The sequence below is a fragment of the Trichosurus vulpecula genome, chromosome 1 (genome assembly GCF_011100635.1).
Source record: "Trichosurus vulpecula isolate mTriVul1 chromosome 1, mTriVul1.pri, whole genome shotgun sequence".
NCBI lineage: Eukaryota > Metazoa > Chordata > Mammalia > Diprotodontia > Phalangeridae > Trichosurus > Trichosurus vulpecula.
The window spans coordinates 189,575,545-189,598,097 of NC_050573.1; the positions used below are offsets into that span (position 1 = coordinate 189,575,545).

The following is a 22,553-nucleotide window of genomic DNA, read 5'->3' on the forward strand; positions in this document are numbered from 1 at the left end:
ATGACAAGTAAGCTTTTATGACAGATTCTGCTTGAGTCTTGGTAATATATACTGAGACATTAATGTAAACTCTTACATAGTGTAATAGTTTCTAAAGTATCACCATGTTGTTGATCTTTCACTTCCTGTTTTTGTAGTGTAATAGTATTATGTAATATTGAGACTATTTGGTTAGTGTGTTTAATAAATGAGTAACAGTGAACAACTTAGGATAAGAACTACTGTATATTTTTTTATGTTTGTCATCGTATACTGTGAAAGTACCCTAATTTTATGAGTAAAGGCATTTCTTTCAATGAAATAAACCATTACCTTTTTTTTTTCACAATACCAGAGTTTCTGGGACCCCAAATATTATCATCTGGTAGACAAGTGTATTATGGCAGTTAAATTCTTTGTATTTAATTGAGCCTTTTCTCATACTTTCCTCAGATGGCAAATAGAGAGCATTTCCCTAGGCTAACAATTTAAGCCTTCCCAGCTTTGACAAAACCCACCAGAACAGCAATTCCACTCAAATCTATTGTATCCAAGACGGCATATATATTAGTTGCCTTGGCTAAGAAGACAAAAACGAAACTGTCCTGCTTTTAGGGAGTTCACATTCTTGGAAAGGAAGGAAGAATGGACATATTGATTAAAAAAATAGGTAATATCTACCTATATGCATGATACAGAGTATTATGTAAGCCTTGATTGATAAGCTTGCTATCACACCATTTGGCCCTCTCCTGAAAAGCAGTTCAGGCAAAGGAGCAAGAACTTGAATCAGAAGGAGTGGTGATGCTTTCCTTCCTCAAGGCAGGAAACCAAGCTGGAGACTTGATGAAATGGGGGACACCCAATGAAAATGCAGTCTAGGGATGTCTTGTGTCAAGAATAACAGTGGATCACAGTGGATTTGAGTACATAGAGGGAATTAAGGTATAAGAAAGCCAACAGAGGATTTTATATTTTATCCTAAAGGTAAAATAGAGCCACTGTAGTTTACTGAATGGGGATAGGGTGTCATGGACTACATTTTAGGAACATTAATAGCTGAGTGGAGGATAGATTGGCATGGGGAGAGACTTGTAGCTGGGAGACCAATCAGCAGACTATTGGCAGTAGTCCAAGCATGGGCTGATGAGACCATGTACCAGAGTGATGGCAGGATTGGAGGAGAGAAGGGGACATATACAAGAGATATGAAGAAGGTAGAATCAATAGGCCTTGGCAATAAGTAGGATATGAGGAGTGAGAGAGAGAGAAGTTAAAGATGACACCTAGATTGTGAGCCAAATGACTACAAGGATGATGATGCTCTCAACTATAATGGGAAAATTTTGAAGAAGGGAGGGTTTCGGGGAAAACACCATGAGTTCAGTTTTGCACATGTTGAGCTTAAGATGTCTACAGGAAATCTAGTTTCAAGATGTCCAATAGGCAATTGGCAATGTGAGATTTGAGGCCAGGAAAGAAGCAAGGCCTAAATAAATAAATCTGAGAATCATCTCCATTGAGTTATCAGTGGAATCCACATGGTCTGATGAGATCACCAAGAGAAATAGTATAGATGGATAATAATAACTAAGGTTGAAGGTTTTTGAAGCTTAAGGTTTGCCAAACACTTTAGAAATAATATTCAATTTTATCTTCACAACAACCATGCGAGGTAGGTGCTTTTTTTAATCCTTATTTTACAGATGAGGAAACTGAGGCAAACAGAGACTGAGTGACTTGTCCACAGTCACATAGCTAGAAAAAAAGAAGAAAAGACCAGGTGAGATACTTGGGACACTCACAATTGGTGAACATGATAGGTGAAGATCCAGTAAAGGAGACTGAAAAAGATACATAGGATGAGAACTAGTAGAGAAGGGTATCATGAAAATCTAGAGAGAAGACTATGTTAAAGGCTGCAAAGAAGTCAAGAAGGATGAGGATTGAGAAAAGGCCATTAGTATTGGCATAGACTCCCTCATCTCAGGACAGAGCTTATATGCCATCTTTTCCATTAAACCATCATTCTCCTTAGAAAAGACAAAAGAAACCAAATAAGAGTTAAATGAAATCTCTCTTTTCATTCTTTTCAGTTAATATCATTTTGTGTACTTCAAGGAGTGGTCCCAGCCCTTTTGTGATCCTCCTCCTTTCCCTTTTATAGTTTGTAAAAAACAGATAGCTTTTTTACTGTTCCTCTCATTCATCACTGATCTCAGTTCACTTTTAAACTTTACTATTCCTGAACCTTATTACAGAACCATCCCGCCTTTTTTCATTCGTTTATGTCTCCTTGCAGGCATCTTCTGTAAATGTCCACCTCTGCTAAGCTGACTTACCCTGCAGAGCTTTAGGGTGTGGGATCCTACCTCTACTTTCTCTGTACTCTTTGAAATGGATCCTTTTAAAGTCTATAGTGCATATGAGACTGTGACTGTCGTTCTTCTTTATCACATTTCTCTAAGGTGCAGTGGACACTTAGCCCTTCCTCCACCCCAGGCTCTCATCATATCTACTTCAATTATTAATGCCTCCTTGTTGGAGAGAATCAGGTTCAGGATAGCACTTTCCCTTATTATTGCCTCTGTTCTTTGTAAGATGATACTATAAAAGTAAGCCGAGAAGTTATCTTCTGCTCTGCTTTTTCAGAGATCAAACTCTTATCAAGTGTCTGGATAGAAAATTTGTCATCACTAGTGTATCCTACTCCTACCTATGCCAAACTCGCATTCTATTTCCTGAACTCCTTATCTATTAATCAATCAGTCAATAACATGTATGGCCTTTTTCTGTTCATACTATTTGTAGTGTATTCCAGTATTGCTTTGCTTCTGTTTCTGTTTCCATTGATGGTCACCCAAATGCTCTTCTCTACCACATTTCTCCACTCTTCTCTGCATTGTCTCTTTGGAGTATATCTTCCTAATATAGGATACTATTTCATCTCCTTGTCCCCCAAACTTCTTAACCTCTTTTGTTCCTTTCAAATAAGGCATATTGTTCCAGAGCCATAGTCTTGTCATTGGTCCCATTACACACACACATACACACATATACTACTGTCTTCTCCTATCCTTTTCTTTTTCAGCTTAAAATTCTTTTGATTTGCAAAGCTGCAGACAACGGTATTTTCATGAACCCTTCATCTCTAAGAACATGCCATTGTGTGTGTGTGTGTATATGTATATGTGTGTGTGTGTGTGTGTGTATATATATATATGTGTGTGTGTGTGTGTGTGTGTGTGTGTGTGTGTAAAATAGTATGATCCAGAAATACAGATCTGATTCTCACATATCATCCTTATAATGAGCTTTTTGATTCCCAATTTTTCCTTTACCTCATGCAACGCTGGCATGCCCTTTCCTACATTTCTACTATTTTTACACTTCTCTCCAAGCACTGTATGATACAAGTACAATGGCCTTTTCGCTGTTCCCCCTTCATGATGCTCCATATCCCATCTCCATTTCTTTGCTCTCTCTGTCCTGGATGCCTAGAATGTTCTCTTTTCTCTCCTCCCCTTCTAGTTTCCGTGGCTTCCTTCAAGACAGCTCATATCTCAATTTCTGTGGCAATCTTTCCTCATCCCCCAGCTTCTAGTGCCTTCTCTCAGACTACCTTCCTCTTTCATAATATATGTCCTGTTTGTATCTAGTTGCTTTTCCTTGTATCCCCAGCATGGATATATACTAAGTACTTCATAAATGCTTTTCTACCAACTAGGGTGGGGAAGCTGTGGCCTTGAGGCCACATGTGGCTCTTTGACTGAATCCAAGCATCACAGAATAAATCCCCTTAATAAAAGAATTTTTTCTGTAGAACTTGGATTCAGTCAAAAGGCCTCACCTGAGGACCTAGAAGGCCACGCGTGGCCTTGAGGTCACAAGATCCCCACCTCTGGATTAACCGATTCAGAAGACAGACTATGGTTAGGTATTCAGACTTGGAAACCATCAGCAAATTTATGAGAATTGAAACCATAGAAGCAGTTGAGATTACTAAGGGAGAGAATGTAGAGAAAGAAGAGAATAGGGCCCAGGACAGGGATTTTTGAGATACCCACAATTAGGAAGTGAGATATAATTGATAATCCAACAAAGGAGGATAAGAAGGAATAGTTAGGCACTTAGGGGGAGAATCATGAAAAAATTATCATAGAAAACAAAACATAAGAGACCGTTCAACCAAAGGTGATGGTCAGTGTTGATTAAAAACTACAAGGACATCATAGAGGACAAGGACTATAAAATAGACATTCAACTTAATAGTTAAGAAATAACCAGAGAACTCTGAGTGCAGTAGAGTGGTATATTCAGATACCAGATGGCATAGAGTTGAGAAGTAAGGAAGTTTTGAGGAAATAAAGGCAATAAGTATATAGTTTATTCTTCCTAAGAATTTGCCCCTGGTGTGGAAAAGCATTGAATTTATGAGGACATGATTCTTTACTCTCTTTTTTGCTTTCTTCTCTTTTTTGATTTCTTCTCTTTCTTGGTAACCATTTACTACTTCACAATTTGAATAAATCTTTTCAGTATCACTTGGTATTTCAATTTTGAACTTTTTGATATTTTTTATTTATTGATGCCATTTTTCTCATATTTTTCATCATTCTTGATCCCATAGAAAAGGTAAATTATCTTTGATGAGAAAAGTAGCTATAAAACTATAGCAATTTTTCCCTTAAGCTACTTAACATGTGGCCCTGTGATAGAGCAGGCCTCCACAACCTGCAGCCCATGGGCCACTTGTGGCATGCCAAAAGATTTTCTCTGCAAACAAAGGATATTTTCCTTTACATTTTTCTCAGGCCATGCAAAATCCTTTGACGGGCTGCAAGTGGCCCTTAGGTCTCAGTTTGTGCAGGCCTAGGATAGACTGAGCTTCATGAGTTCAAATCTGGTCTCGGACATTTGCTAGCTGTGTAACCCTGGGCAAATCACTTAATTCTGTTTTCCTCAGTTTCTTCATCTGAAAAACGAGCTAGAGAAATGGCAAGCCACTCTATTATGTTTGCTAAGAAAAACCCAAATGGGGTTGCAGTCAGACACCACTGAAACATCTGAACAACAAAATAATTGGGTTTTCTATTGACCACTTTTCACTCTCATAATCCCTGGATGTTTGCTCACCAAAGGTGTTCCCCACTATCATGAAGTCCAAATAGATAAGGGATTCCTTCACCCTCCCCCCCAATAGCCAAAGAACTGAAGTAACCCAAAATGGAAAGATTCATAACAGGTAGAGGGAATTATTCTAAAGCACACATGCACAAATGAGTACAGTCTCCCCAGGAATTTCATTCAAGCGTGAGAGACCTTTGCTTCTCGTGCAGAGAATCATCAATCCCCTTTCTCTGGTTCATTGCCTATAAGATATAGGTCCAAAGTCATCTGCATTTCGCTATGACTCCATTGCAGACTCACCCACAAAATCCCCTCCTCCTTTTCCTTGTTCTGACTACAACTCACTGCATCCTCTCTGCCTGCCCCTTGACCCATTGGTGTTCCCTTGTTCCAGCCACGATAAGTTTATTCTTAGCTCCCAGCAAAGAACCTTATAGTCAGCTACTTCTGCTAATCTGAGCTACACACTATCATGAATATTGGGATTCTTTAAACATGTTGAGCTTTTCCAGATGTGCAAGTTTCTGAATGATATCGTGTTCAATTCATCAATCCCCAGAATATTACAAGGCCCCTTCTGTTTCAGAAGAGGTTAGCCTACTGATCTCTATGGCAGAAACCAGGTGGATGAAGAATACCTATTCAGAAAATGGAATGCATTTGGAAGACCAATTGTAAAAAATTATCCATTGAGTTAATAAATCAGTTTTATTGGGAGAGACATTAGAGGTGGACAGAGAATGGGCAGGATTTGAATGGAAAGTATGCTAAATATATTTGGAAAATTTTATAGAGAATTTAATAATCCAAAACACCTCCCCAACACAAAAAAAAAACCATCTTTTTTTTAAAGTCAAATATTCTTTTCATTTCTCTGTATTGTTGTGAATCTGAGTTGTGACTGACTTGTTAGAGAGAATGCAAAAATTGGTGAAATTATAAATCTATTGAAGGGTCATTATTTGACACTGAAGAGACTTTAAATTATATACTATTTGATCAATATGTCCATGGCATACAGGAATTTAGGTATTCTCCAAATGATGTTTTATGACACTGAAATGAATTACCACAGGGAAATCTCCCTCTCTTGAGAACTTTAAAAGCAAAGGAAATGTATTACCTGAAGGATTTGAGAAGTTTCATGATCAAGATATAGGGAGATGATGAGGTTCTTTCTGGTCTTTGATATCTGTATTTCATAGTTTTCTTTTTTAAACTTTGTTTAGGTGTGTGTCACAATTACACTAGGCATATCAGCATTTTGGAGTAGAAATAATATTGACATTCCTAAGATTACCTTTTCTGTCTTTATTTTTTCCTCTGCAAGTAAATATTTCACAGTGTTGGTTAAGAATATCTGAGATTTCAACACAATGACCAACGACAAATTCAGAGGACTAGTGACTAAACATACTGCTACCTACAAGACGGAGAGGGCATGAATGTGGATCATAGGATGAGACATATATTTTGAAACATTGTCAATGCATGAATTTTGTTTTGCTTAACTAGGTATTTATAAGGGTTTTGCTCTTTTTTTTCAGTTGGAGAGGAAGGAAAATAGATTTTTAATTTTAAAAAAAATCAAATTAAAAAACAAAAGAATGAAAACCTTGCCAGAATTAATTTCTGTACCCAGTCAGTCATCCTGGAAAAAGGACTTCACAGGAACAGATGGCAAGATGAATCCCATTCTGAGCTTATAAGATGCTTGTATGGGTAAAAATAGATGCATCTAAAGTGATGATAAATGTGTCACACGGTGTTACACCTTAATTTGAATGCATTTTGGTTTTCTTGCTTTGCTTTATACAAAAGGAGTGCATTTAGATGCCAAACTCAATAAAATTTCATTAATTAGGATTAATTGAGGGCAAATATCTAAGATCTATTGGGAAACAATAATTACAACTTTTTTCTGGGGGAAAAAGTCTAATAATGAGGGAATAAGAGTAAGAATCTGTCAAATATTCGTGTGCCTTCTTTACCATTTGTCTTTTGGAGTTCATTCTTCTGGAAATTATTCACTATAGTATAATCCCTGTTTTTCCTATTTAAGTGGTAGTGTATGCCATTTCATTTTACTTTCTCTGTATTTTTCTTGCTTATCCCCTCCCCTCTCCTCAATCTTTAGTTCAGCTATTTTCACAATTTGTAGAAATATATTTATAAATTTCTAAAATCTAATTCAGGACTACTTGAAGAATGTCAGTTGTAACGGCAAGCAAAGTGGAACTTTTTACTGTTTGTTCTTTTGGAATGCTTCTCAGCACTAAGGCAATCAAGTGCCTTTGATTGCCTTCTGGATGATATTGTGTTCTTGCCTTTGTTTCAATCAAGAGTCTTTGATTAAATCAAAAGTCTTTGATGACCTCCTTAAGTCACAAGAAAGCCTAAGTCACATGAGTTTGAGTCACATGGTTGTGATGCCCTCTGACCCTGAAGAAGTGTATATGTACTCTGAGGTTAGCATTTTGCTTGGGGGGGCTCACTCATTGGAAGAGTGTTCCTGTCATTTGGCCAGTTGAGACTCTGGGTAGCTTTGAGGAGTCCCCTAGCTTTGAAAACCCAGATGTTGGTGCTTCTCTCTGGTAGTTATGTATGTATTACTGTGGATAGACAGAAGCCCCGTCTGCTGATTTGTGTTATTCACTCTATTCATATAATTTCTGCTTGTAATTTCTGATCTGAAAGGGATATATTGTCATCAGATGGAGCAGTGTTGGAGGCCATAAGGCATAATGAAGGTTTTTATTAATTACATTTTACCACCCAATGTCTCTTCATTTACTCTTACAATCACTAATATTTTTATTACAGCTTTTTTTTTTACTGTTATTGCAACTGCGTACTTCCAAGGTTGGTAACTATACACTGTTACATTTTATATTTTAAAAACCTCTTTTTGTTTTCTTCCTCCTTCACTATGTATTCTTCCTACAAATTCTGTTCATTCAGTCCCTTCATGTTCTTCTCTTTTCATTTTATTCTTCCTTTTTTTTTCTTCCCCCCACTTTCCTACACTTTATTGCTTTATCCCTCTGCACTCCAACTCACCCACTACACAGCTAGCAAAGTAGTTTCCTTACAGCACAGGTCTGATTATATCAGCCCTTGTTCAGTCAACTTCATTGGTTCCCTAATACCTCTTAAATGAGATAGAAAGTCCTCTATGTGGCATCTTCACAACATGGCCCTTTCCTACCATTCCAGTCTTCTCACACTCTACTCCTCCCCCACATACTCCATAGTCCAGCAATATGGGTACTCCTTGCTGTTCCTCACATGGGACACTTCATCTCTAGTCAGTAAGTCAATCAACAAGCATTGATTAAGCATCTGTTTAAGAAATGCAAAAACAATTCTTGCTTTCAGAAAGCTCTCTGTCTAATGACAGAGACTACATGCAAACAACTATGTCCAAATAAGCTATATCGAGAATAAATTGGAGATCATCAATTGAGAGAAAAAAATAGCCTTAAGGAGTATCAGGAAAAGACAGGATTTTAGCTGAGACTTGAAAGAAGTCAGGGAAACCACGAGGCAGAGGTGAATAGGGAGAGAATTCTAGGGATGTGGGATAGCCAGTCTCCATGCCTTTGCCCTTGGCATCTCCCATGCCTGAAAAACTCTCCTTCTTTTCTTATGCCTCTGTGTAAATTTTTCTTCCTTCCACTCTGTATTTATCGTATATGCACCTGTTTACTTACATGTTGTTTCCTTTATTATGGTTTAGGCTCATTGAGGACTGTTTTTGCCTTTCTTTCTTTCTGTCCCTAGTTATGGGCATGGGCATGGAGTGTGGTACATAGCACATGTTGATTAAATGTTTATTGATTGGTTGATTTATCAGTGCCAGGAGAAGTGCTTAGCCCTATTTGAGGAGCTCAAAGCTAGGGTAATTGTTCAATACTGTGTCACTATGTAAGATTTTTAATCTTAGGGTAATGCTCATTGGCTTCATCCAAATGCCTAGTGTTGATGACTGCCTCCCCTCAACTTAAATTAAGAGATATTTATTAAGATATTTGTGTACATCATCCTATTTTGCCCTAGGCATGAAAAAAAAATGCTCTGCCCTCAGGGAGCTTACATTCTATTTGATGGATTCAAATGTACAAATTAATATGAAATAAATAGAGGACAGAAGCCATCACCTACTAAGGGAGAGTTCAGAAAGTCTCGGTGTAGGATTTGTCTCATCTGCTGAGCCTATAAAGAATTTCGGAATTCTAAGGTGAAGGGGTAGAGGGAGAGTGCATTCCAAACAAAGAAATACTTAGGAAAAGCATGGAGATCCAACATTAAGAATTTTCCTCCCATTTGTCTCCCACTGTCCTTCCCCATTGAATAAGTTAATAAAGTAAGACCTTCGTTATAAACATGAGTGGGCTAGCAAAACAATTCCCACATTAGCCAGACCTGGAAACTTATGTTTCTTTGTATTTTAAGTTAATCGTTATAATAACACCAGTGGTACCATCTTTATCCTCCTAAACAAAGAAGCCCCAGGGAAGCTCAAAACCCATGTATCACCTTATCAAATTTAGAATAGCAGTAAAGTCCCCAAACCCATTTCCCGCCAGTGGGGGAGATTGAATATCAACTATCCACCAACTCACTAGGAATCTTCCTTCAATCTCACTAGTTTGAATCAGCACCAGTCCTTAGGTCCAGACTCCTTACTCTCTTCTCCAGTTCTTGGTCCTGCTAGATCCAGTCAATCAATATGCATTCATTAAGAGTTTGCTGTGTGCTACAAATCCTGTAAAAAGCCAACAAGCTTTACTGGTTTGAGGAGGGTGGACTATTCCCTCAGGACCCAAGGTACATCTAATTCCACCCAGGTACCAGTGGACTTGACCTGTTTTCACCATTTTCCTTGGCTTTTCCTTCATATTATAAGCAACTATAATTAATATATATTATATCATATATACATATATATGTGTACAATTAAGTTGGTTTGCTTTATTGTCTTTCCATGTACTCTGTGTTTCTTTACACCAGACTTTTGTATTCTGAACATTTTTTCAAAATCTTCATTGATAGACACCTCTTTGGAAGGTGATAAAGTGATGTGTTTCATCTTCAGTCTTCTGAACTCAGGGTTTCCCATTGCATTGGTGAGGGTCCTAAAGTCTTGTAGAGCTATATTTCTCTATAATGTTGTCATTGTGTAAGTTTTTTTCCCTAATCCTGCTTACTTTGATCTGCATCCTCCCAGTTTCCTTTCCATTTCATCTTTTCTTACATTAATTAATCAGTTAATGTAAATTAATTAACAAATTAAACAGTTCTTACATTAGTTACGTCATTCTCCATTGCATTAATTTACCTTAATTTGTTTAGCCATTCTCCAGGAGGAGAACAGTTTGCAGTTTTGGCTACTATCAAGAGCTACCATAAATATGTTTGTACATATAAGTCCCCTTTCTATTTCTTTTATCTCTTTGGGTTCTAGGCATAGTGGTATAGCTGGATCAAAGGATATACCAGTTTGATAACTTCTGGGGCCTAATTATAGATTTCTTTCCAGAATGGCTTTACCAATTTTATAGCACTACAGTGCATTAATATGCTTATTTTCCTTCAGCTCCTCAAACAGTTGCCATTTTCTTCTTTTGTCATCTTTACCAATCTGATGGAACCCAAAGATTGCTTTAATTTGCATTTTCCTAATTATTAGTAATTTAGAACAATTGATAATATAGTTGTTGATAACTTGGATTTCTTCCTCTGAAGATTACCTATTCATATATTTTGACCATTTATCTAGGGAATGGCTTGTAGTTTTATAAATTGAAATCAGCTCCTTATGGATCTTGGATATAAAGGATATAGGATATAAAGGATAAAAGATATGAGAGAATGTTATGAGAGAAATGTGCTATAAAACTTTTATCCTATTATCTGTTTCCATTCTAATTTTAGCTATATTAGGCTTACTTATACAAAAACTTTTTAATGTTCTGTAATCAAAATTGTTCATTTTATCTTCAGTGAGACCCTCTATCCCTTGTTTTAGATCTATAAAGTAATTTCTTCCTTGTTCTTTTAAGTTGTTTGTGATATAACACTTTATATCTAAGCATGTATGCATTTGGAGCTTATCTTTGTATATGGTATAAGGTGTTAACCTAAATCTGATTTCTCCCAGACTAGTGTCCAACTTTCCCAGCAATTTTTGTCCAGCGGTAAGTCCTTACTTGAATAGCTGAGGTCCTTGGGTTCATCAAACACTATCCTAATCTATTCCACTGATCACCTCCTCTATTTTTGAACTAGTATCAAATCATTTTAGCTATTACTGCTGGGCAGTACAATTTGATGATATATGATACTGATGGATTCTTTCCCAATTTTTGTATAATATTATATATGTATGTATGTATATGTATATACATACACACATGTGTATGTCTACATATAATACATATATATATATATATATAAAATCTCAGAACCTCCAAATATTTTATAACTTATGCAATTATTTTAAATGGAACTTTCTTTCTAGCTCTTCCTGTTGGAATGTGTAGCATACAGGAATACTGAAGTTTTATCTAGATTTATTTTATATCATACAACTTTGTTGAATTTATTGTTTCCCTTAATATTGTGATCAACTCAACATTTTCTAAGTAAATCATATCATCTTGAAAAAGCAATAATTTTGTTGAGACTTTGAGTATACTTATCCCTCAGTTTTACTTTCTTGTCTTATTGCTACATCTAACGCTTCTGAATGTAATGTTAAATAGTAGTGATACTAATGGGCATCTTTTCTTTACCCCGATTTTACAGGAAGGGATGCTACTTTTTCTCTATTACATGTAAAGTTTTCTCTTGTGTCTTACTACCTCAAGGAAAAGTCCATTTATTCCTGTACTTTCTAGAGTTTTTTGTAAAATGAGTGCTGATTTTATGAAAAGCCATTTAGCATATATTGATATAATCAAATGAGTTTTATTATTTGCATTATTAACTCGAATTTATATATATATATTATACTCACACACATATAGTCTTTCTTATATTGAAACAACTTAGCATTCTAGGTACAAACCCTACTTGATCATATGTATCCTTTCTAATGTTTTGTTGTAAGCTACTTGCTAATATATATTTTTTTTAATTTTGTATTAGTGTTCATTAGAGATAATGGTCTGTAGTTCTCTCTGTTTTGTCTCTCTTTGGCTTAGGTTTCAAGTCTATTTTTCTGTGATAGAAAGAAATTGAAAAGATATATTCTTTTCTAATTACATAAGCTACAGTTTATGTAATATTGAAACTAATTGCTTTTTTAAAAAAAATGTTTGATAGATTTCACTTCTAAATCTTTTTTTTTTCTTTTGGGAGTTCATCTATGGATTATTCAGTTTCTCTTTCTGATATTGGGTTATTCAAACAGTCTTTCTTTTGGTAATTTCTATATTGTACATTTTTGTTATAATTCATCCATTTCCTCTAAGTTAGCCTGGGGGCTCATCATATTGGTGCAAGACAAGAATGTGAATTTAAGTGATCTACTTAGCCAACTGCAACTCAGAGCTCATAGGCTAAAGAAGTCCACCAGCCTTAATCTCCCTAGTAGCAAAGATTACAAGAGTGAGTTACCACTCCTGGAAGTTTTAGTAACTTGTTATTATGTTCTCAGAACAAATAGATTTTTGGTTCTTGCTCATCCTTTTTACTCCCTCTTTTCCAACAAATTTACAATGGAGCTTGACTACAGTGTGAAGCCTTCATTTCTTAGCTTCTACATCAGTAAATCAGCAATTTTCTTGTCTCCAGCTTCATTACTTGTTTTTGCATACTTTCTAAGTTTTTGGACAATTCATTGATTTTTGTTAGCCTATACTTCATTCTTTGATGGCTGTATTTCAGTTTTCCACTGTAGTAAGTCTAGAGTACTTGGTTGATTCAGCAAATTCTTTAGAATTTTCTATTATGTTTTTGGTATAGGTCATTTTCTTTACTATTGATTTTACTATTTGATTTTTTTAACTTTATGGATTCTATTCTTTATTTGGCCTTTTGATTTTCTTAGTGCTTTTAATACTTATTTAATTTCCAAAAATATCTTATCCATTTGAGGATATCTTGGGATAACTTATATTTTTCTTTATCCATCTGAGTTTTCTTTCTTGACACTTGAGATTTTTCAGCTGCTTTATAATTTGTTTTAACTAACACTTTTCATATTTTCCATTTTGATTTTTAATTTCTTTTTTAGGGCAAAAGGCTAACCCTGCATTCTTTGATATTTGTGTTTGTTTTTGTTGTTCTTTGAAAAGCATTTGAGGCACTGAGCCTCCTTCATTTCTCCCCCACCATCTTTCCTGGAAAACCCATTCCATCACTATTCCTAATTAGAAATCATTGAATCTGATTTCACTGAGTGCTGTTTCAAGACAGTTCATCTGTGATTAATGCTGTTCTTTACTTTGAGTAGTTGTTAAGGTAATTGGTCTATAATATTCTGGTGTTAAATGATTGAATAGTTATATTGTTGACTTTTGAAATTTTTCCTTAGTTTAGGATTGACTCTTAACAACATTGATGCAATACTTATCATAACACAACTGCTTTGGATTGGATGTACAAACGAATAATAGATAACAGCAGGAACCTGAAGCAGCTATTGTCTGGTGAACTCAAGTGGGATAATCACAATCAGAGAAGGCCCAGAAATGTTTTCAGGTTCAATGAAGCCTATCTCGAGCAGTGTAGCATTACTTGAGGGCTGAATAACAACTACAGCTAACAGACAAACATGGCATGCAAGGTTGGGGATGGAGTTGTTCTTTTTTGAGCAAAAGATTCAGGCTATGAATATAACATGGCAATGTTATAAGCAGTCTTAGACAATCTATAAAATAGCTGCTGTTGCTAAACAAAGAATATATTTCATTTATGTTTGATGTAGAAAGGATTATTGTTGCTAAGTTGCATTTTCAGTTTCACCATTATGCAAAGATGTGCTTCTTTAAATACATGGTCATAATGGTGGGAAAGTATGTAGGGTTTATTATTAATGGTATCAAGCTCCTCCTTGAAACAAAGCCTGCTCTTTTAAACAATATTCTTCTGGCAGCACATGCCTTAATATGGAATTGTGGTTATTGTTTAGTCATTTCTCAGTCATATCCAATTCCTCTTGACCCTATTTGGGGTTTTCTTGGCAATGATACTGAAATGGTTTGCCATTTCCTTTTCCAGATAATTTTACAGATGAGGAAACTAAGGTAAACAGTTGCATGACTTGCCCAAGGTCACACAGCAAGTGTCTGAGGTTGGATTAGAACTCAGAACCTCCTGATTCCAAGACCAGTACTGTAGGCACTGTTCCATCTAGCTGCCCATCATTATGAAATGCTAATCTCCAAAGAATTAAAGTTGAATGTCACCCAAATGGCAATAGAAATGTGCATAATAAGTGTAAATGTATTATAACATATTATCAAGGAAAGCTTGAGCAGGAGAAGTAGCATAAAGGATATTACTAGAGAAATATGTGATGGGAAAAGAACCTAGTGTGGTCATATTGAATAGCCCCCAGGCTCAACTGGTTCCTACCTCTATATCCAGGAATTATAAAGCAAGTGTTCTTAACTTGGGGTCCACAGAATTGTTTGTAAAAATATTTTAATAACTGTATTTCAATATAAACATCTTCCTTTATGATACTATGTATTTTATTTTATACATTTAAAAACATTGTGAAAGGGGATCCATAGGCTTCACCAGATTACCATAGGGGTCCATGATGCAAAAAAGAATTAGCACCTGTAATAGAGAAATGGTTTCTCAGAAAACTGGGTAGACTTCTTTGTGGGATCCATTGTGGAATAAGGATAAGAGTCCCACAGGGTAATAAGGTAAGAAGGGATAGTAATCTGTACCAGGGTACAGAGTTTTCACACTGATAAAACAGACAGCATATCTACTGATGTACTAAAGTGTCCAGAAGTTGAGGGGAGGATCATAGGATAACAGATTCAGAGATTAAACTGGGCTTTAGAACATTTAGTCCAACACCTGATTGGTAGATTAAGTTTCAGAGACAGCATCATACAACTATATATTTTCACCAATTAGACTGCTCTGAAAGTTGTCATTTATTTGACCTCCAAATACCTTTTTTATGTATTGATAAGGTGAATCTCCAAAATATTGAACAGTGGTGAAAAGTACTTTAAATTTTCAAAGATTTTAGATTTGCCCAACTTTGCTGTTTCTTCCTACATTTGTTTAATTGGTTCTTCTAATGTGAGTTCTCTTTCAAATATTGAGAAAAATAAAGCAAGTGGGCAAAGTTGATTGTTTCTATAATTGGATTTTTTCCTGAATAAAATAATTCCATTCACTTTAACTTGCTGCTTAAAAAATATTATATTCAGAATCATATGGAAAAGGATAGTTTCGTGCCATGTTGTAGGAAAGCTATATTGGTTTGGTTGCAATTAATGACTGACATGGAATATACCCTTGCCCCTGCTTTCATTCCCAAATCTGAATTTCCGTTGTGTGATAAATAATCCCATCCAGGAAGAATTCTAATTACTCTAGTAATTATCACCTTATCTCTAAATGGAATTCAGTCATTTGTTGTGGTTTATGAATGTTAAAAATGTTTCATTTCCTTTTCACCTTGAATAAGAGAAAAACACACATTATTAAATCTAATTTGATTGGATTCTATAATTCTTGTTGCCATAGAAACAAAAACCTCCTACAAGGATGATGTTACCAGTACTGTAGGTAACAGAGATTGTGATTATTACACACCGTCATATATGATTTTAATAACCAATGTATAATAATTCTATAAATTTGAACTAGTATACCCTGTCAGTATTATTTTAATAACTAATATGTAATAGTTCTATAAATTGTTTTGATTATTCCTTTTAATATTACATATTTTCTAGCCACATTACTTTCAGTTTTAAAGCAATAATTATCACATTTTCTTAGCTTAGCTTGGTCACAATCCTAGATGCCCACTTAGATCTTTAATTCAGGTTTTATATTCACTTCTTTTCTACTTCTGATGAACCCTTTGATTTGGTAGCCTCCATACTCATTTCTGGCTTCAACTAAGGCTTCTGATGCTATATTATTCAAGTCAGACTTTTCCAAGCGTGACAGTCCTCTTCCTCCGGCTGAGAATTCCTGTCAAAGGTTGCCAATTACAGCCAAGGCATCAGATAAGGCAGCAAAGGCAGTATAGTTAAGTGGAAAGAACACTGCTGGATTTAAAGTCAAGAGGCCACAGGTTCATATCCTAGCTCTGCTGCTTATTGCCTATATGACTTTGGGCAACTCATTTAAAGGATAAGATGGTGTGTGAGGTCCCTTCTAATTCTAGATCTATGTTAAAAAATAGCATATACTAAACTCTCTTTAAACTTCAAAATGCTGTAGAAATCTCTGCCATTATTGTTATTATTAGGGCCTCTCCCCATTTATACCCAGTTACTGCACGTGACTATCATCTCCCTGTTTAAAGCATCATTTCTTCTGGACACAGTTCATTGGCAGAATGGAAAAAAAACAGACATAGCTAAGCCTAGTGACCATAAAGACCTTCTTTTAGCATTCTCCTTGGGCCTCAAGTCCTTCTCCTGAGGTGCTTTTTAATACTTTATAGAGTCTGGGTTTCATAGTACTTTAAAAGAAAATCACTCCTTGAGGAAAGGGATTGTTTCATTTTTGTTTTTGTTACCTCAGCATATGACACATAGTAAGCCCTTAATAAACACATGGTTATATATCAATATTTTAATGTTATGTGCTACATACACATATAGTACATGTAAATGCATACATATTGTGTATATGTATCATGCATATATTTTTATATGGCACATATCTATATGTAATGGAATGGCATAGGTGCATAGGGCCTGAACTCAGGAAGACACATTTTCTTGTGTTTAAATCTGGCCTCAGACACTTAGTAGCTGTGTAACCCTGGGCAAGTCACTTAACCCTGTTTGCCTACTTCTTCACCTGTAAAACAAGCTGGAGAAGAAAATGGCCAATTACTACAGTATGTTTCCCAAGAAAACTCTAAATGGGGTCACAGAGTTGGACATGACTGAAATGACAGAATAACAATAAATATATATAATGCATGACATTAAACTTGTTTCAGCCGCCATAAGGGCAAGATCTATCACTGTGCTACATCTTTAGAGTTGGAAAGGACCTCAGAAGTTATTTTGCCCAACCTTATCACTTTACAGAAGAAGAAAGTGAAGCCCAGAGATGTTCATTGACTTTATAGAAACTAACCTCTTTGATATAATTTGTGTGTCTGTATGCATGTATTTCTTGTCTGTTTCAATTTGTGCTAAAAGCTTCTACATGTCTGGATTTCTTAAAGATCTTTAACCTAAAGTTGTCAATTTTGAATATAATATTTCAGATTTTAATTTTTAAGCTTATGAAAATTCAGAATATACAAAGCTATTGATAAATAATAACTATTTGTCATTTACTTTACTTCATATATAATGTGTCCCAAAATTCTTAGCATAGTTTTAAATTTTAATAGCTAAAATGGGGGATACCACCTTTGTGTCTATATAGTCACACAAATATACATACATACATACATACATATTTATATGTACTTATATATGTGTATATTGGATTTTCTCCTGAATAAAATAATTTCACTCACTTTAACTTGCTGCTTAAAAAATATTATATTCAGCAGATGAAAAAGGATACAGTTTTGTACCATGTTATAGGAATGGTGTATTGTTTTGGTTGTAATTAATTACTGATGTGGAATACACCCTTACCCCTGCTTTCATTCCCAAGTCTGAATATGTGTAGTGAATAATCTCATCCAGGAAGAATTATAATCTCTCTCTCCTTCTCTCCATATAGATAAATAGACAGATACACACACACACACACACACACACACATACATATATTCACACATGTGCACACACATGCACGCCTTCCTTAGGGTTTTCTGCCTAATACCAGTTGCTTTTTTTACTACAAAATTTTGTGATAGCTCATTAAATTTGCATTAATTAGGGCAAAGATCTATCCGAATTAATACAGTTTATTTCAAGAAAAACAGTTTTCTTACTTGGGAACACATACAATAACTCAGTAATAACTTAGTAATGGCTAGGAAAGTGAGATCAAGTAGTGACCCTTGCTATTGTTCAGTCATTTCAGTCATATCTGACTCTTTGTAACTTCATTTGGGGTTTTCTTGGCAAAGATACCGTTCCTTCTCCAACTCATTTTACACATAAAGAAATTAAGGCAAACAAGGTTAAATGACTTGCCCAGGATCACACAGCTAGTAAATGTCTAAGGTCAGATTGTCTTCCTGACTCCAGGCCTGGCACTCTATCTACTGCACTTACCTGAATGCCCTACTGTGTTTGTTTTCAAAGAGAAATAAGAATTCATTTATAATTAACACATTAATTACCAGTATGGGTGTATTTGCTTCTAAGTATGCTAAAGTACTTTCTTCTAATAAATATGTAAAACTCTCCACAGAAATAATCCAATATTTTATCATAGCAGCCCAAATATTTGAGCAGAGAATTGCAGAAGAGATGTCATGTCTTTCACAGAAGGTGTCCACAGCTTACATCAACTTCTGCCATTTTGACATCGTAGTGTATAACATGATGGAAAAAACCAAGATTGATTATTCATGTCACATGTTCTGTCCTCATAAAGGGGCTCTCAGTGTACTTTCTGAACACAAATGCAATTTGTGCTTTTATAGCAGTGCTGTGACTACACCACATAAGGTGATTGTTGACAGGAATGTACTTATGCTCTGTAAAGAATGCATTTGGTGCAAAACCCCTTGCACTAGCATCACATCTATATGTTTTGCTTTTAGTGAACTTAAGAACTGCCATCCTGGATTATATAGGCCACTTCTTTGACAGAAGAATTTGTGTCTGAAAGAAGTAGCAAGAGAAATCCTGTGGGAAAGAACAAAATTGTTCTCCTTGACTTCAACCCCAGATAAACATCCTGCTTTCTTTAATTAGCCAATTACAATTCAATCATCTTTAAAATTGTCCAGACTTTTTGGTAACTATTTACATTTTTAGCCTAGACCACCATCTTGGTCCTAAATACTTTTTATCTGACTGTTCTATAAATCGATCTCTTTCAGGCCCAAAGTGATTCTTTCTACTTCGAGAATACTGGAATTTGAGAAACAAGCCCATGATCATTGTCTTCATATAATTTGTAATTGTATAATCTGAATATTTCCCCTTTCAACTTCATCTTTCCAGAATAGAATTCTAAACACTAGTTTGTTAATAGTACTAAGGTATCGAAACTGATTTGTTTCATCTGCCCTCTTTCTGCCTTTCTGATCTTCTTAAACCTTAATCTCCAGTTTGTTCCCTGTAATCCAGTGATCCTGGGCTCCCTGTTGTTCCTCAAACATGACACTCACCTCCCAACTCTGCCCATTTTTAGTGACTATCCTCCATACCTGGAACTTTCTCCCTCCTGTTGTCCACATTCTGACTTCTTGAAGTCTCAGCTAAAAATCAATCGGTCAGTAGACATGTCTTAAGCACCTATCACTACTGCTAGGCATTTTGCTAAGAATGAGTAATACAAAAAGAGACGAAAGCCCCTGCTCTCTTAGAGCTCACAGTCAAGTGGAGGAGAAGTTAATTGTAATTATTTCAGTTATGGAACTACCAAAAAAACCCCAAATTTCTTTTTACTTTATTTTTAGAATTTTAAATAATTCATACCTTCGCTGGATTACAAGCATGCTTCTCCATCATTATTTGTAATTTCGTCAAATGTATTCATTCTTCTTTTAAAAAATCACAAATTAGTGACTTTCTACACCATTTATACGTAATGCCATTTGAAATCTATTCAGTCCCTGCAAGTATATTTTACTAATACTTACTTTACCTGAAGGCCAAAGTGAGGATGTATTACCCAAATACTAAGTTTGGACTCTGATAGATAATTGGAATTGAGAAGGAATGGGAAAAATTGCAACTGAGGGACTTTCCTTTGGGAATACCCCATAGGCTGTGCCAAGTTTACTCCAATTCATAGACAGGGACAATAAACCCATTGTCTCTGCTCCCATAACATATTATAGGAATTTTCTGAGATTTATCCTTTTGAAAAAAACTCAATCTTTTAGGAAGCATATGATAGTGGGTACTTGCTTGTCTCAATCTGCTGTTTACTCCTTAGTTCCTTACTGCTTTTAATCATGATTTCTCTGATGGGCCAGGTATAAAATTGGTTGAAATTTGCTGGCATAATTTACCCTTATTACATACCTTCATTAGTCCAGAATACATCTTTATGTGGAGGTTTTTGTTTTTTGTTTTTTAATCAGAAGTGTTTTGAAATTTTTACTTTGGTAATGTCCCTTAAAGAATTAAAAATGACTATGCAAAAGTAATAAAGATATAGAATTGAAAGTCTGTTTTTTCAAATGTATTTTCTTTCACACCTTGCCAAATCATTTTTATCTTTTGTTTTAATGATTTTCCCATCACCTGTCTTTCCCTGGCTTCCTTTCGGTCTTCAAATTAAAATCTTACCTTTCCTGATCCACCTTAATGCTAGTACTTTCCCCCCTGAGATTAATCTGCAGTTTAACCTGTACCTATCTTGTTTGTGCATAGTTGCTTTCATGTTGTCTTTCCTATTAGACTAGTCATGAGAACAGGGACTGGTTTTGCCTTTCTTTGAATCCTTACAGCTCAGTACAATGTATGACATATAGGAGGTGCTTCCTAATTTGACTTTGCTTGACTCATATTGAGGATGGGAACATTTCCCAATTCTTATCATAATTGTACTAGTTTAGCTTATAATTAGTACTAAGATGAGGAGGGGAAAACCCTAAGTGTCTTTGAAAGATTCTTCCATCTTGGCAGATATTAAAGCAACAATCAAAGGAAGTTTTAGAAGGCATTCTCTCCTTCCAAAAACTATTTTGACACTTTGTAAAATGTTTTTTTTCCTGCATTATTAGGATAATTTCATTAGTCTATACAATAACCACATTTAAGTGATGGCCTCAGGATTTTTATTATTGTTTGAAGTGTTTTCTTGAGAATTTAGTAGAATTGTGACTTAAGATATAAGAAAAAGAGAAATAAATGCGTGTCATAAAAATAATTTTACAGGTTTTTCTTTCTTTTCCTTTTTTCTTTTCTTTCTTTTAGAGTTCCAGGAATAACTATCGCTACAGATATCATCTGTGGTTTTCCTGGAGAAACAGATCAAGATTTTCAAGATACACTGAAACTGGTTGAACACTATAAGTTTCCCAGCCTTTTTATTAATCAATTTTATCCACGACCAGGGACCCCTGCTGCAAAAATGCAACAAGTTCCAGCACATGTGGTAAGATACCTTTAAAATGCTTTTGTGCTGGTAATTGCAAAAATGTAACTGAAGCTACCTACTTTTGTGAATTTTTAATAGCAAATTTATGAAGTGTGTGTGTGTTACGGGGGTTACAAATTGAAGATAACTCTTTGGTTCTGAGTAAAACAATAGCAAGAAGGCATTTTGGGAATTAATCACGCAGTTCTTTGTCATTCTGGAATTATGCCCAAAGAAAAACCTTGAAATGTTGACACTTGGAGTCAAGGTTTATATTTTTAGCCTGGCAAGTGGATCTTTAACTTAAAAATAAATAGTTCTTTCTAGTGGAAGGGAATGCAGAAGTTAGGTGTTTTTGCATTTCCCTTAGAGATTAATTTAAAGCAAGAATATACTCATGCTTCCTTAGTATCCCCCTAGCCGTGGGACCCCTTCCTCCTTCTGACTAAAATGGTTAGAGAATGCATCAGAGAGCTTCTTTCAGATCCTCCATTTAAGGAAGGAGACCAGTGCAACCAGAAGGCTATTGCCTAGATATAGGTATAAGAGGGTAAACACCTGCACTGTTATTGGTGCAGCATCAGAGGAAAGAAGCGGAATTGGCTACACTTAACAGAGACACTAAATTGATTTAGAAATAGGCTCTTAGGAATGAGTGATTGAATAATTCTTTTTTTTTTTTCATTTTCTGCTGAAAGTAAACATATAAAGTATTAACTTCAAATAAGAAATAGCAGCAATTAGTTTTTTATGTTAAAAAAACACAGAAATTTTCATTTTTAGTTCTACTAAAATTTTTATTTTCAGTTTTGCTTTATTTCCATTTCCCCAAGAGATTATCTCACATTGGTACATTCAGTACGCAATCAAAGCTAAAACTATAACATTTCTAGCACTATACTTTCTAATATTCACAAATATATATGTAACAAATATGCTTTGGCCTCAGTCTCCCAGAGCAAAGCCAGTTATATTTCCCTCTCAGGATTCTAGGATAACTTGAGGGGTTTGGTCTATCTCCTCTCTAATATCATTAGCTCAAA

At 35.3% G+C, this 22,553-nt stretch overlaps 1 protein-coding gene across 1 annotated transcript in view; it reads left to right on the forward strand.

Annotated features, from left to right (window-relative positions):
* CDKAL1 (CDK5 regulatory subunit associated protein 1 like 1) overlaps positions 1–22,553 on the forward strand; it is a 695,070-nt gene that overhangs the window by 493,001 nt on the left and 179,516 nt on the right. The window contains exon 12 of the mRNA XM_036741492.1: positions 21,348–21,528. Coding sequence (XP_036597387.1) covers positions 21,348–21,528 — 181 coding nt within the window. The remainder of the gene's footprint in view (positions 1–21,347; positions 21,529–22,553) is intronic.